This window comes from Nerophis lumbriciformis, linkage group LG04, assembly GCF_033978685.3.
Source record: "Nerophis lumbriciformis linkage group LG04, RoL_Nlum_v2.1, whole genome shotgun sequence".
In the NCBI taxonomy this organism is placed as follows: Eukaryota; Metazoa; Chordata; class Actinopteri; order Syngnathiformes; family Syngnathidae; genus Nerophis; species Nerophis lumbriciformis.
In genome coordinates, this window is record NC_084551.2 from 9,822,566 (window position 1) to 9,837,914 (window position 15,349).

A 15,349-nucleotide genomic window follows, 5' to 3' on the forward strand; every position below is an offset into this window, starting at 1 on the left:
ACCGATAATTTCCGATATTACATTTTAAAGCATTTATCGGCCGATAATATCGGCAGGCCGATATCATCGGACATCTGTACTCTTAACACATTATCTGTATGTAATATTGGCTGCATTTCTCATAGTTGTTTGTGTGCCATGTTGTTCCAGACCACAGCAAACGTTACACAGCTTGGTAAGAAAAGCCACGAGAAAAAAGACAGCCTGCAAAGTCTTTTAACTTGGACACACACATCTTTACCTTTAGCCATTCAAAGCCAGTGATTTCCAGGCATTATAGGGACAGCGTGGCGCAGTGGAAGAATGGCCGTGCGCGACCCGAGGGTCTCTGGTTCAATCCCCACCTAGTACCAACCTCGACATGTCCGTTGTGTCCTGAGCAAGACACTTCACCCTTGCTCCTGATGGGTGCTGGTTAGCGCCTTACATGGCAGCTCCCTCCATCAGTGTGTGAATGTGTGTGTGAATGGGTAAATGTGGAAGTAGTGTCAAAGCGCTTTGAGTACCTGTAAGGTAGAAGAGCGCTATACAAGTACAACCCATTTATCATTTATTATCTCACCCTCTGAGAAGCCTCTGCTTTACTAATGTTTTTCAATGTTGTTAAAATGTGATGAATAAATATGACATTTCAACATTTCTGTCAACAAAGATTTGGGTCAGCATGCGACACATATAGAATATAATAGAAGAATAGAAAAGAATGGACTTTATTGTCATTATATTAGCATATAACGAGATTAAGGACTCCAATTTAAGGTGCGGTAGTGAGAACAAATATGGCATACAAATAAATTACACAAGAGGTAATAAAGATACAACTAAGAATTGAAATAAACAGACTACTATCCAATACAAATAATAAGAAATTATGTACAATATACAAAACACTATACAAAATACAACATACTGTACAATATACAGAATAAGACAAGAGTACCGGAGTACATACTTGCCAACCTTGAGACCTCCGATTTCGGGAGGTGGGGGGTGGGGGTGGGGGCGTGGTTGGGGGCGTGGTTAAGAGGGGAGGCGTATATTGACAGCTAGAATTCACCAAGTCAAGCATTCCATACACACACAGTGTGTCACACACACACACATATATATATATATATATATATATATATATATATATATATATATACACACATCCTGAAAATATGCAAACAAAAATGTGTTTAGATAATTGATACTTCAAACTTGCATAAATAAATCTTAATGAATATAACATAACTTGGCTTCTGAGAGCTTCAAAATGTAATGAATAAAATGATAAAGTTGTTGATAAACAAGCAATTATTTTAATAATTAGATATGGTCATTTTAAATGAATTACTATGATCATTTAAAATTAATTATTTCAAACATGTTTATTTAAATGTATAATTCTATGGCTGGATGTAATAAGGAGTCAGAAAAAATACAAATAAAAATACTTTTTTTTTTAATGTTTTTAGCAAAAAATAGTAAAAATGTATTTAGTTTATTTTTTTTAAATTAACAAATATATTTATTTGTAGGTAAGATAAACATAATAATACAATTTATCTCTAGTCCGGATGATTTAGTTCTTGTCACCCTGTTGTCCTCCCGTCATGAAAAAAGGCTGTCCTCACTCAGGTCTGCATAGAGCTTCCGGCTGAAAACCGGGAGATTTTCGGGAGAATATTTGTCCCGGGAGGTTTTCGGGAGAGGCGCTGAATTTCGGGAGTCTCACGGAAAATTCGGGAGGGTTGGCAAGTATGCCGGAGTAATAAATAACAATCAGTGTCGGATGTATTGCACTCGAAGATGTAACGATGTAAGAGACACTTACATCATGAGTTGCCTTCATTATGACTAATATAAGGCTCCAGAGATTTTTTTTTTTTGTATTTTTGGTCCAATATGTGGCTCTTTCAACATTTTGGACAAGTGTAGCAGCCTGTTGGGTCACGTGACATTCTTGTTTTTAAACTTCATTCTTACTGTCTTGCTTTGTGAGAATAACTGGAAGTAACAAGGTGAATTAAATACATTTCTTATCTCTAATATACTGTTCTCCTCCGATTAAAAAAGTAATTGGCTTTACTTAATCGGTGGCTTTGTGCCTAATGTCCTCTCCTTAATAAAAATAAAAATTTATTGGAATGTAATGTGTGTGATTTTTATTTTATTATTAAGTTTGTGCCACAAAATGATTTATTTCAAACATTTGAATTACGGACGCGGAACATTTTCGCTTTCGATAGTTGCACCCGGAACTATTTCTCTGGTACTCCACCATGGCCGCCGTGATGAAGGCACATGTTGACGTCCTGGTAGAAAATGGTAACTATTGAACTATTTACGCGTCTACGACACAGTTCTTAATATACATTTATTTGTACCATTTCGTATAACCTGGGCACGACGCGAAATTAGTCAGGGTAGTTTTAGCGACAATTTCCTCCGTAAATAAATGTGCGTGTAAGTAATGTGACTGTTATTATCGTTTTATACTTAAAAGTAACTAACCCCAATACCTTTATGTTAGCATTATATTACCTTTTAAAGTGGGTGAAACGTTTATTGTGACAAATGAAGAACGTTTTTAATTTAAGTAGCGGTACATTTGATGCCATTAATAAGCTACGTTGTGTTGTCATCTTATCATATAACATTGCATTCACGCTAGGGCTGGGCGATATGATCTTTTTTTAATATCTCGATATTTTTAGGCCATGTCACGATACACGATATATATCTCGATATTTTGCCTTAGCCTTGAATTAACACTTGATGCATATAATCACAGCAGTATGATGATTCTATGTGTCTACATTAAAACATCCTTGTTCATACTGCATTAATATATGCTAATTTTAAACTTTCATTTAGAGAGGGAAATCACAACTAAGTCAATTTACCAAAACTGTATTTATTAAACAGGTATTAAGCAGTGGCGGGGGCGGTACCTCTGGATTGGCAGACCGGGGTGGTGGTTCCTCTCTTTAAGCAGGGGAACCGGAGGGTGTGTTCTAACTATCGTGGGATCACACTCCTCAGCCTTCCCGGTAAGGTCTATTCAGGTGTACTGGAGAGGAGGCTACGCCGGATAGTCGAACCTCGGATTCAGGAGGAACAGTGTGGTTTTCGTCCTGGTCGTGGAACTGCGGACCAGCTCTACACTCTCGGCAGGGTCCTTGAGGGTGCATGGGAGTTTGCCCAACCAGTCTACATGTGTTTTGTGGACTTGGAGAAGGCATTCGACCGTGTCCCTTGGGAAGTCCTGTGGGGAGTGCTCAGAGAGTATGGGGTATCGGACTGTCTGATTTTGGCGGTCCGCTCCCTGTATGATCAGTGTCAGAGCTTGGTCCGCATTGCCGGCAGTAAGTCGGACACGTTTCCACTGAGGGTTGGACTCCGCCAAGGCTGCCCTTTGTCACCGATTCTGTTCATAACTTTTATGGACAGAATTTCTAGGCGCAGTCAAGGCGTTGAGGGGATCTGGTTTGGTGGCTGCAGGATTAGGTCTCTGCTTTTTGCAGATGATGTGGTCCTGATGGCTTCATCTGGCCAGGATCTTCAGCTCTCGCTGGATCGGTTCGCAGCCGAGTGTGAAGCGACTGGGATGAGAATCAGCACCTCCAAGTCCGAGTCCATGGTTCTCGCCCGGAAAAGGGTGGAATGCCATCTTCGGGTTGGGGAGGAGACCCTGCCCCAAGTGGAGGAGTTCAAGTACCTCGGAGTCTTGTTCACGAGTGAGGGAAGAGTGGATCGTGAGATCGACAGGCGGATCGGTGCGGCATCTTCAGTAATGCGGACGCTGTATCGATCCGTTGTGGTGAAGAAGGAGCTGAGCCGGAAGGCAAAGCTCTCAATTTACCGGTCGATCTACGTTCCCATCCTCACCTATGGTCATGAGCTTTGGGTTATGACCGAAAGGACAAGATCACGGGTACAAGCGGCCGAAATGAGTTTCCTCCGCCGGGTGGCAGGGCTCTCCCTTAGAGATAGGGTGAGAAGCTCTGTCATCCGGGGGGAGCTCAAAGTAAAGCCGCTGCTCCTCCACATCGAGAGGAGCCAGATGAGGTGGTTCGGGCATCTGGTCAGGATGCCACCCGATCGCCTCCCTCGGGAGGTGTTTAGGGCACGTCCGACCGGTAGGAGGCCACGGGGAAGACCCAGGACACGCTGGGAAGACTATGTCTCCCGGCTGGCCTGGGAACGCCTCGGGATCCTCCGGGAGGAGCTGGACGAAGTGGCTGGGGAGAGGGAAGTCTGGGCTTCCCTACTTAGGCTGCTGCCCCCGCGACCCGACCTCGGATAAGCGGAAGAAGATGGATGGATGGATAAGCAGTGGCACAAACATTCATGTAATTTCAAAACTGAAATTGCAAGATTGTCAAAGACATTTTAAAACAAGCTGTTAGTGCACTTTTGTGCATGATGTCACCAAGATGACATATCTAAACACTAAATTAAAGTGCACTTTTTGTACAAAACGCCACTACAATAGTTTAAAACAAATAAAGTGCACTTTTGTGCATGGTGTCACACAAGATATTTCAATAACTGTCAAATAAAAATGAGCTGCATAATGGGAAATCAAATAGTGTATGTCCTTTGCTATGTGGTAGGTTCCTGCGGACGTTATCTCCTTCTGTTGTTGACCTTTTTTTTCATACGGTGTTGATGTGGAAATTGTTGCCTCTGCATTTTGTTGTTGTGGCACCGAACGGAGATGTTGACATGCGGAGTTTCAAGCCCTCTTCATTCTCTAGCGCAGGGGTCGGGAACCTTTTTGGCTGAGAGAGCCACCAAAGCCAAATATTTTAAAATGTATTTCCGTGAGAGCCATATAATATTTTTTAACACTGAAAACAACTAATTGCGTGCATTTTTAAGTAAGACCAGCATTTTTAGAATATAATAAGTTTCTTATTCTTTTTAATAACATTGTTATTCTGAAGCTAACCAATAATAAATACAATATTTCTTACCATTGATTCAACTTCTTGAACAGGTGCGATAGAAAACGAATGGATGGATTAAAATGTATGAGAATGGTTATAATTTGAACGTTATTTTTAACACTGTGATTACCAGCAGAATTATTAATTACTTATCGTGTTAAGCAATGTCAGCTAAGATTTATCTGAGAGCCAGATGCAGTCATCAAAAGAGCCACATCTGGCTCTAGAGCCATAGGTTCCCTACCCCTGCTGTAGCGAGTGACTTTTCAAATGATGCTACATATTAGCAGTAATGCTACTTTTTGTAGCAACGCTTTTGCCCCACACTTGACAAATTACAGTTGTCTGTTCGACATATTCCCGCTTGAAGCCAAACCACCGCCAGACGATGGACCCCGTGCTGTTTTTCTAGGGAATTAATTCTTCCTACATTTGTTACCGGATTCGCACCTTCTTTCTCTCGTATTACCACTCGCACCACAGCTAACGTTACCCATGCCGCTACCTCTGTGCTCCGCGAGGGCGTATACGTATGTGACGTATGTAAGAAGGTGCGCTTGTTTTACGTCTCTGTGAGAAGCAGAGACAAGAAAGAGTGATAAAAGCTTGTAGTGTAATGCCCGCAGCTAAAAGCAACGTTTACTCGAATATCACGATATAGTCATTTTCTATATCGCACAGAGACAAACCCACGATATATCGAGTATACTCGATATATCGCCCAGCCTTAATTCACACGTCAGCGTTAAATGTGCTCTTATCCAAATAAAAGAAAATAAAACATCTTGAACTTTGTTTAATCTCATTATCTGAATCATAAATGACTTAACTGTTAAGAGAACTGTTGTATGTAGAATGTATTGATGCACATGGTGTTACAAGATGAGAACAGGAAGTGAACAAATGCAGGAGGGGTAGGATTAAAATTCTTACACCTTTTCGAACATGTAAAGAGAAATGAGAACTTGTAGATTATATCAGTGTTTTTCAACCACTGTGAGATACAGTCTGGTGTGCCGTGGGAGATTATCTAATTTCACCTACCGTATTTTCCGCACTATAAGCCGCCCCGGGTTATTAGCAGCACCTTCAATGAATGGCATATTTCAAAACTTTGTTCACCTATAAACCGCCCCGGGTTATAAGCCGCACCTACGCTGCGCTAAAGGGAATGTCAAAAAAACAGTCAGATAGGTCAGTCAAACTTTAATAATATATTACAAACCAGCGTTCTAACAACTCTGTTCACCCCCAAAATGTAATGTGCAAATGTGCAATCACAAAAATAGTAACACTCAAAATAGTGCAGAGCAATAGCAACATCAATAACTCATCATTGCGCGAACGTTAATGTCACACAACACACAAAATAAACATTTAAAGCTCACCAAGGTGCTTACCTTGGTGGTTGCTTACAGTAGAAAAAAAGTGCTTCCTCTTCTATGGGGGCGGGTGCTTTCCTTGGCGGTTGCTTACCGTAGAAGAAGAAGCGCTTCCTCTTCTACGGGGAAAAAAGATGGCGGCTGTTTACCGTAGTTGCGAGACCTAAACTTTATGAAAATTAATATTAATATTAATCCATATATAAGGCGCACCGAGTTATAAGCCGCACTGTCAGCTTTTGAGAAAATTTGTGGTTTTTAGGTGCGGCTTATAGTGCGGAAAATACGGTATTTGGGTTAAAAATATTTAATTATAGTCTGCAAATGATGTGTTGTTGAGTGTCGGTGCTGTCTAGAGCTCGGCAGAGTAACCGTGTAATACTCTTCCATGTCAGTAGGTGGCAGCCGGTAGCTAATTGCTTTGTAGATGTCGCCAACAGCGGGAGGCTGCGTGCAGGTAAAAAGGTGTCTAATGCTTTAACCAAAAATAAACAAAAGGCGAGTGCCCCTAAGAAAAGGCATTGAAGCTTTGGGAAGGCTATGCAGAACGAAACTAAAACTGAACTGGCTACAAAGTATACAAAAACAGAATGCTGGACGACAGCAAGAATTGTTGTGGAGCAAAGACGGCGTCCACAATGTACAACCGAACATGACATGACAATCAACAATGTCCCCACAAAGAAGGATAAAAACAACTGAAATTTTCTTGATTGCTAAAGCAATGTAGATGCGGGAAATATTGCTCAAAGGAAGACATGAAACTGCAACAGGAAAATACCCAAAAATTAGGAAAAAACACCAAAATAGGACCTCAATACAAGAAATAAAACACTACACACAGGAAAACAGCAAAAAACTCAAAATAAGTCACGGCGTGATGTGACAGGTCGTGACAGTACACCTACTTTGAGACAAGAGCTATATTGATGCATGCTTGGTTTAAAGTCATATACAACAATTGCGACCACAACTTTTTACTGTCAACTGAGTTTCGTTTTTTAATTTCTGCTGGTGGCGTGCCTCCGGATTTTTTCAGCGCAAAAAATGTGCCTTGTCTCAAAAAAGGTTGAAAAACACTGGATTTTATGATGTATCTTATTGTATTTGTATACATGTTCGAAACAAACTCAAAGTAGATCATCATAACTAAAGTATTTGTTAATCTGGAGATGATACAGGCTCTGCTTTGGAGGACACAAATGAGCTGAGGAACTCAGAAGAAGAAAGTGATGAACAAGTGTCAGCTAATGAAGAATCTGACGAAGGGAGTAACGTGGAGAATGAAGATGGAGGCCTGGGTGATGATGATGATGACGACGACGACGACGACGATGGTGGTGGTGGTGGTGAAGATCAAGGCAATGCTAACGCTGGCTGGGCACAGGCCATGGCCCAAATTTTGGGTAAACAACCCAAGAATAAAACCACCATTTTGGCAAATAACAGTGAACTAAAAAAAGCAAAGGCAAAAGAAAAATTGGAACAGCAGCAGAGAAGAAAACAGGTAATTCACACACTCAACTCTACTGAACTCAACTACCGTATATTAGTTAAATTATTCGGTGGATAAGTATCGAAGTGACATGTGTTGTAGTGGTGCCAAATGCAAAAATATTTAAAAAAAAATAAGCCTAGCAGAATTTGGTGATGAAAATAGTACCTGAAGTAGCCATCATACACTTAGTTCAAAAGTCTAACAAAAATAAACATGTCCCTGCATCCCATTCCCACGTCCTGACTTTGTTGTTTACATTAGTTAAGATGGTGACATGTTAGCGTCAAATCTTCATCTTTGTTCTCTATGAAAGCGGGGCTAATCCAATATGTTTAGATTAATCCCAAATGTATTGCTTAGAATTGAGATTGTGAGTTTACGGGAGGATCTTTACGCATGCACACATACACATTATGCTGCGTGTCATGTAGTTTTCTATTATAAGTAGTTTTATCAAATGCATTTTATTAAGGGTGTTTCTTAGTCATTGTTGTGTTTCATGGGTATATTTTGCAGTGAATATCAAAAAAGACATTTAAACTTTGTCCTACAAATTTTAGGTGCACACCCCACTAAAACATTGCAACTTTGTAGAGAAGCTGCTACAACACTCCATCAAATTCTGGGGGGTACTGATTTAAGGTGTGTACTAAAATCAGAGAAAGCAATAGAATTTGTAAAATGTGTGTGTATGGCAGGTATCATTCCATGTGTAAGTATTGCCCTGATTGAAATATTTTATAAATTAACATTGATAGTAGCCATTTTTAGTAAGGTATACAGGGTACTCATATAGTGAGAAATCGTTTTACCTCTTAAGTTGTATTTTGCAAGTTTTTGTGAGATGAACAATACTGTGCTCATTGTTGTCCACCAGATTGACAAAAAGCGAGCGTGGGAGATGATGTGCAGAGTGAAACCGGACATTGTACTGGACCGTGAGGCTGAAAGGGCTCTGCAGAGAACTGCAACCAGGTGTGTGGGTCATTGTATGTCCTTGTGATGTTAAACATGTGTAAATGCTGATTCACCGAATCCACGCCTTTGAACAAAGAGCACAGTCTACCAAGTAAAATTCCTTGTGTGTTAAACCAATAAAGCTGATTCTGATTCCGTGTCTTTCACCCAGAGGAGTAGTGCAGCTATTTAACGCTGTGAGGAGTCACCAGAAGAACATTGATGACAAAGTGAAGAAAGAGGCTGGTGGCTCAGAGAGGAAGAAGGCCAAAATACTTTCCTCTGTTTCCAAAAAAGACTTCATCGATGTACTGAGGCGAACAGACGGTGGCAGCAGCGTCAAAGTCAAGGAAGAAAAGATCGTAAGTGGAGTTTCACTTTCTCACACACTAAAAAATAATTATTTCAACACGTTCTATTTTCATCTACAACTAATTCCAATGAAGATGTTTGCTTGAACCCATGTCATTAATAAATTGATGTACTTTATAGTATTTACTCTATTGTGGTATTGATAATTTTGTATTGGGGGTGTTTTATTCAAATGTTAACATAACCACGGCCAAATACATTGAATCTTAATGATGACTGGTGCCACGGATATGTTTGTTGATGGCTGGGCTTTTGTTATAAAAGCAAAAAACATCTGCCTAACAGAAAGCAAAAAGGTTTTACCCTTTTAAAATTGTTGTTTTACTAACAATTAGGGATGCACAATATTTTGTTCAAGAAGATACCGATAAAGATAACCGTCTGCTTCTCAAATAATTAATTTATACATTTCTTTTTTTTAATTAAATTTAAATAGTCTGTGCACACCTTTCTTTGTGGTTAGCTTTGGGGAATCTCCTTAAGCAGCGCAGGCATCTTCATAGGTTTCAAAAATTGGAAATGGGATTAGTTAAAGACTGAAATTATGGCCTTGTTGTGTTTTTCGTACCTCCAAACAAGTTATTCTAAGGTCACATTTTAGTTACCGGTACAGTACCACTTAGATTCTTAATATTGGGGAGACAAATTCATCTTTTTATCCCATAAAAACACACAATTAGAATGTACTAATAAACACATTTTGGGCTTTGTGCTGCTCAATGATGCGCATCTTTATACTACAAGAACACAGTAGACAGTACAGTTAGTATTTACACCTAGGTACCGTTAGGGCTGGACACGTACTGGTAATACAATTTTGATCTCTATTTCGATTTTGACTTGTCACGATCATAGAAATAATATAATAAAACAAACGATCAATGGGCCGCGCTACGTGCATGCTAATTTCTGAGCTTGTAACGGAGAAACAGATGAGTGAGTGTATGAGTGGAAAAAAACACATCTACTATAAGTTTGAGATGTCACCATGGTTGTTGCTTTTTATTTGACACAGCACTAGTATGCCTAATAATTAATCACGAAACTAAAAAAAAAAAGTAAGGCTATATAATTTCCGTGTTACGTAACCACGGATGGAATCACAGAATTGACCAATAAAACGGAATCCCTGTCTTAAACGCAAATGATCATGGTAATTGACATATATGTGACTGAAAGGCTGTTTTTGCGAGGAGAAGGAACATTTGTTTGGGAAAATAAAGTTTCCCGGTACTGCACATTCCACTCAACCACCCCGTCCTGAAACAAACAATGTCATGACGGCCACTTGAAACACAGACTAAACTATGAAGCTAAATCTATTAAGAACAATCCATACACCCACAGCACATCTCACCTGCTTCGGTTGTTGTGAACGACATCATCGATGTAACATCAATGTACAAACAAGACAGCAGTCGAAACTTGAGCCTCAAGTCATCTCCATAGACGTCGAGCTCAGAACAGCAGCACACTTCCTCCGTTCACAATAACAGTGCTGTGCGCAACAGACTAGACTAACAAAATAAAGGTTTCAAAAAAAGTACCTTACACAAGCATATTGATTGATACATTTCCAAAATATTAATGCTTTGACTTAAAATACTGGTCAATATTTTCTAAAAATGTATTGCACAAAAAATATAGTCCACCAACATTTTATTAAATGTTATTAATGACACAAACAGCACACACTCTATAGTGGTAGAATAAGTAAAAGGTAAAAACGGAATTCAAAAAAGTTTTTACAGAAAACGGAATTTTATTGTTTTTTCATATTGCTATCAGTGGGTGGATGGATGGATTTGAACTTGTTACCATTATTTTACTTGTTGGTTTGTTACTAATTCATAACCAGCTTTTCTTTTAAATTGTATTTAAGGTTGAGTTTTGCTGGTACAATTAATACTTGTTTTCAAATGAATTATTAATCGTGTTATTAATCTTGATTTCAAAATCAATCAAAAATAATCGTGATTAATAATGTTGCCATTATTGTCCATGAAAGATTGTGAGTGTTCAAACTCCCTCTTATGACATCATGTATGTGTGTATCCATAGGATACTCAGGTGGATGAGAAACCTGCATGGAGCGTCCTCAGAGACGACTACATGATGGGGGCCACTATGAAAGACTGGGACAAACAGAGCGACCAAGAGGAGACTGGAGGGAAAGGTTCAGATGAAAATGATTCAGACTGACACCATACATGGAGACTTCAGTGACTTTTTTCGCAACCTTGTTGACTGAAAACACAAATGACACAACACATCCAGAGGACTGTAAAGTCACTGGCCTGCAGGGGGCAGACTTGGTTCTGTTAAAGAAAAAAATGGGATGATCTCATCAGACTAAGGCCTATTCTAAAAAGATGAACCATCCATCCATTTTTTACCGCTTATTCCCTTTTGGGAATAAAAATGAAATAATGAAAAACATAGATAAGATGTGAAAAATGATAAGGTTTTTAAAAAAGGTAACCTTTTTGTACCAGTTAAGAACTACAGTTTCCAAGTACCGGTACACCGTTCTGTCAGTGCTTCAGTTTGTGACCAGGTTGTGTACAAAATGTTATGTAAATATCACTGTTTTGTACAGTATGGATTTAATAAAAAGCTGTGTTTTGCCGGCCTGTACTCTCACAGTAGTGTTTAATTGATGTGGAACACACCTTTACTAAAATCTAGTCCAAGCAACAGGCCTAAAGTAGGATGTGTTCTATTTGCATAGTCAAACTAGTGCATACATATATGGCATCCTATGAATGGAAGCATTAATAACGTCACGACCGACTCCAGCAGCAATCCAAACAATCCAATGTGGTGACTCGGCCTCAACATTTTTGCTGACTCTTCTTTAACTTGCTTCACTCCAGAGTTTCCTGTGTCTGGCCTTTGTTGTTGTCACAACCTGGGTAAATATTTGCACATGGTGTTATCAACAGAGAAAGAGGAAAGTGGCCAGTCAGGCTGTCTGCATCGCGCTGGATGCAATGTCTGTCATGGCAACACCAAGGCCTGCCATTATGGTATGCCACCTTTTCATCCCGGCACTGTTGACATGCATACTTGACCTCATCCCAGCTTGGCCAACTGGGTCTCAGTAGGAAAGTAGAAAGTCAGATTTGAATCATTTTAATAATATATATATATAAGTGACATATTTAAAACAATGTAACTAAACAACCAAATGAACAAATCAACTGAGAACTAAAAAATGCTGATCTCAAAATGAATGCAATTATTGACCCAATCTTCCACAATCCTATTTGTGAATAATTTAACAATACATAAATATAACAAATAGAAAACAATGTAACAATTCTAACAAACAAATATTTACCCTTTAAATATTGGAACACGATAAGTCAAAAGTGCATGAAAACTAAACAAAGTAAACATTACTATTGTTCGATTTTATTTGTTATTGTTTTTATATTTTATCTCTATAGTACACAAACGAAGTATATACAACATGAAAATAACTGAAAAACATAGATCTCATCATGCAAATCTTGATTCAATGCTGATACTACCTTTCACAATCTTATTTTCTGAATATATATGTATACATAAAAAACTAACATATGTATATTTATGTAAATATGTGTATATGTATATATAAATACATATATGTACATACACGTGTATGTATATATATATATATATACACACACATACATGCATATATGTATATATATATATGTATATCATATACATATATATATATATACATATATGCATGTATGTGTGTATATATATATGTATGTATTTGTGTGTGTATACATATATATATGTGTGTGTGTGTGTGTGTGTGTGTGTGTGTGTGTGTGTGTGTGTGTGTGTGTGTGTGTGCATATATTTAAATTTGATTTGTGAACAACGTAACATATCAACAAACTAATACAATTATTTCCCTCAAATATTTGAACAATATAAGGTCAATAGTGCAATATAACTAAATATAAAGTGAACACAATTGACTTGTATTCAAATGATTAAGTGCATAAACGAAATATGTATATAAATAAACATAGAAAAGAACAGACATGTCAATCTCATAATGCAATTATACTGCTACCCTCCTATTTGTGAATACTTTAGCAATATATGATTACAACAAATACAAAACAATGTAACAATATCAACACACTAATACAATTATTACCCTCAAATATTTGAGCAAAAAAGTCAATTGTGCAAAATAACTAATTATAAAGTAAACACAACTATATTTGGATTTTATAACTTAAGTACAGAAATATACCAAAAAAGGATAAATACAACAAAATAAAACAAATCGATATCAATAATGCAAGCATGGGCTCAAAACTGACCCCGCTCCTGGTATCGATAGTACCGTATCGATCATCGAACCATCCCGGTGGAAGCATCGAACACTGATTGAAAATAAACCTGGTGGGATTAAAATGATCCACCGGTTCGTCTGAAGCGGGCGGGGATAAACGTGGTGTCGGTCCCTCTCTCTCTCTTTTTTTTTTTTTTTTTTTTGTATTGAAGTGGCCGCCGTGGTCCATCAGATGCGGCGAGGAAGGACGAGTGAGGACCATCACTTAAAGTCGCTCCCACATTGAAACGTGGAGATGTTTTCATCGCGAAATACAACGTTTGTGTGGATTTTCTATCTGCGGAACGTCTCACTTTATACAGTCTGAATAAACACCGGACGCGAGTGCTTTTTTTTTTTTTTAATGTTGATTATCAGCGCATGGAGTTGGGATCATTAAGCCTCATTTCGTCTAATTTGGAAGTTTCTAGAAGCTGCGATGTGATATGCCGTGAACAGAAAAATCAACGTTTATTCCTCTTGGTTTTAGTGACACTTTTACGACGAGTTAATGGCGGCGAATTAAACTGTGAAATCCCCCGACTATAGAATCGTGTCACCTCCGTGAAATGTGGTGACTTTTTTTTTTTTACGCGGATGTTGTTGTTTCTCACTAACACTCTGTGGCGTGAACTGGCGGGGAAGATGAACCTGCGCTTCGTCAGCCTTCTTCTCCTCACTTTGGATTTAGTCACGGTGGCGCTGGGCTTGTCCACATGCAGCGTGTTGGACACGGAGCAGTTCGAGAAGAGGCGCATCGAAGCCATCCGTGGGCAGATCCTCAGCAAGCTCAAGCTCCGGCATCCGCCGGTGGACTTCCCCGAGCCGGAGGACGTTTCCCGCGACATCGTGGCCATCTACAACAGCACCCGGGACCTGCTGCAGGAGAAGGCCAACAAGCGGGCGGCGACGTGCGAGCGGCAGCGGAGCGAAGAGGAGTATTACGCCAAAGAGGTGCACAAAGTGGAGATGCAGCCCATCTACCCTTCTGAGAGTAAGTGCACGTCTAATACCTTTTACGCGTTCATGTAGGAGTCGACACAAGTGCACTTGCAAATCATGCAGAAAACTTTCACAAACAAAATTAAACAACCACATTGCCATCCATCCATCCATCCATCCATCGTCTTCCGCTTATCCGAGGTCGGGTCGCGGGGGCAGCAGCCTAAGCAGGGAAGCCCAGACTTCCCTCTCCCCAGCCACTTTATCCAGCTCCTCCCGGGGGACCCCGAGGCGTTCCCAGGCCAGCCGGGAGACATAGTCTTCCCAACGTGTCCTGGGTCTTCCCCGCGGCCTCCTACCGGTTGGACGTGCCCTAAACACCTCCCTAGGGAGGCGTTCGGGTGGCATCCTGACCAGATGCCCGAACCACCTCATCTGGCTCCTCTCGATGTGGAGGAGCAGCGGCTTTACTTTGAGCTCCTCCCGGATGGCAGAGCTTCTCACCCTATCTCTAAGGGAGAGCCCCGCCACCCGGCGGAGGAAACTCATTTCGGCCGCTTGTACCCGTGATCTTGTCCTTTCGGTCATAACCCAAAGCTCATGACCATAGGTGAGGATGGGAACGTAGATCGACTGGTAAATTGAGAGCTTTGCCTTCCGGCTCAGCTCCTTCTTCACCACAACGGACCGATACAGCGTCCGCATTACTGAAGACGCCGCACCGATCCGCCTGTCGATCTCACGATCCACTCTTCCCTCACTCGTGAACAAGACTCCGAGGTACTTGAACTCCTCCACTTGGGGCAAGATCTCCTCCCCAACCCGGAGATGGCACTCCACCCTTTTCCGGGCGAGAACCATGGACTCGGACTTGGAGGTGCTGATTCTCATCCCAGTCGCTTCACACTCA

General features: G+C 40.1%; 2 protein-coding genes across 2 annotated transcripts in view; both read left to right on the top strand.

Moving 5' to 3' along the window:
• The first annotated feature begins 2,222 nt into the window (after positions 1 to 2,222).
• rrp15 (ribosomal RNA processing 15 homolog) lies at positions 2,223 to 11,792 on the top strand. The gene is made up of 5 exons (XM_061944616.2): positions 2,223 to 2,313; positions 7,495 to 7,829; positions 8,698 to 8,795; positions 8,950 to 9,139; positions 11,211 to 11,792. The coding sequence occupies exons 1-5, from the start codon at positions 2,268 to 2,270 to the stop codon at positions 11,349 to 11,351; spliced, it is 810 nt and encodes a 269-aa protein (XP_061800600.2). The 5' UTR covers positions 2,223 to 2,267; the 3' UTR covers positions 11,352 to 11,792.
• A 1,839-nt stretch (positions 11,793 to 13,631) lies between these two features.
• The window catches only part of tgfb2 (transforming growth factor, beta 2), a 125,347-nt gene continuing 123,629 nt past the window's right edge, over positions 13,632 to 15,349 (top strand). The window contains exon 1 of the mRNA XM_061948628.2: positions 13,632 to 14,491. Within this exon, the coding sequence (XP_061804612.1) occupies positions 14,095 to 14,491 (397 nt within the window). The 5' untranslated portion in view covers positions 13,632 to 14,094. The remainder of the gene's footprint in view (positions 14,492 to 15,349) is intronic.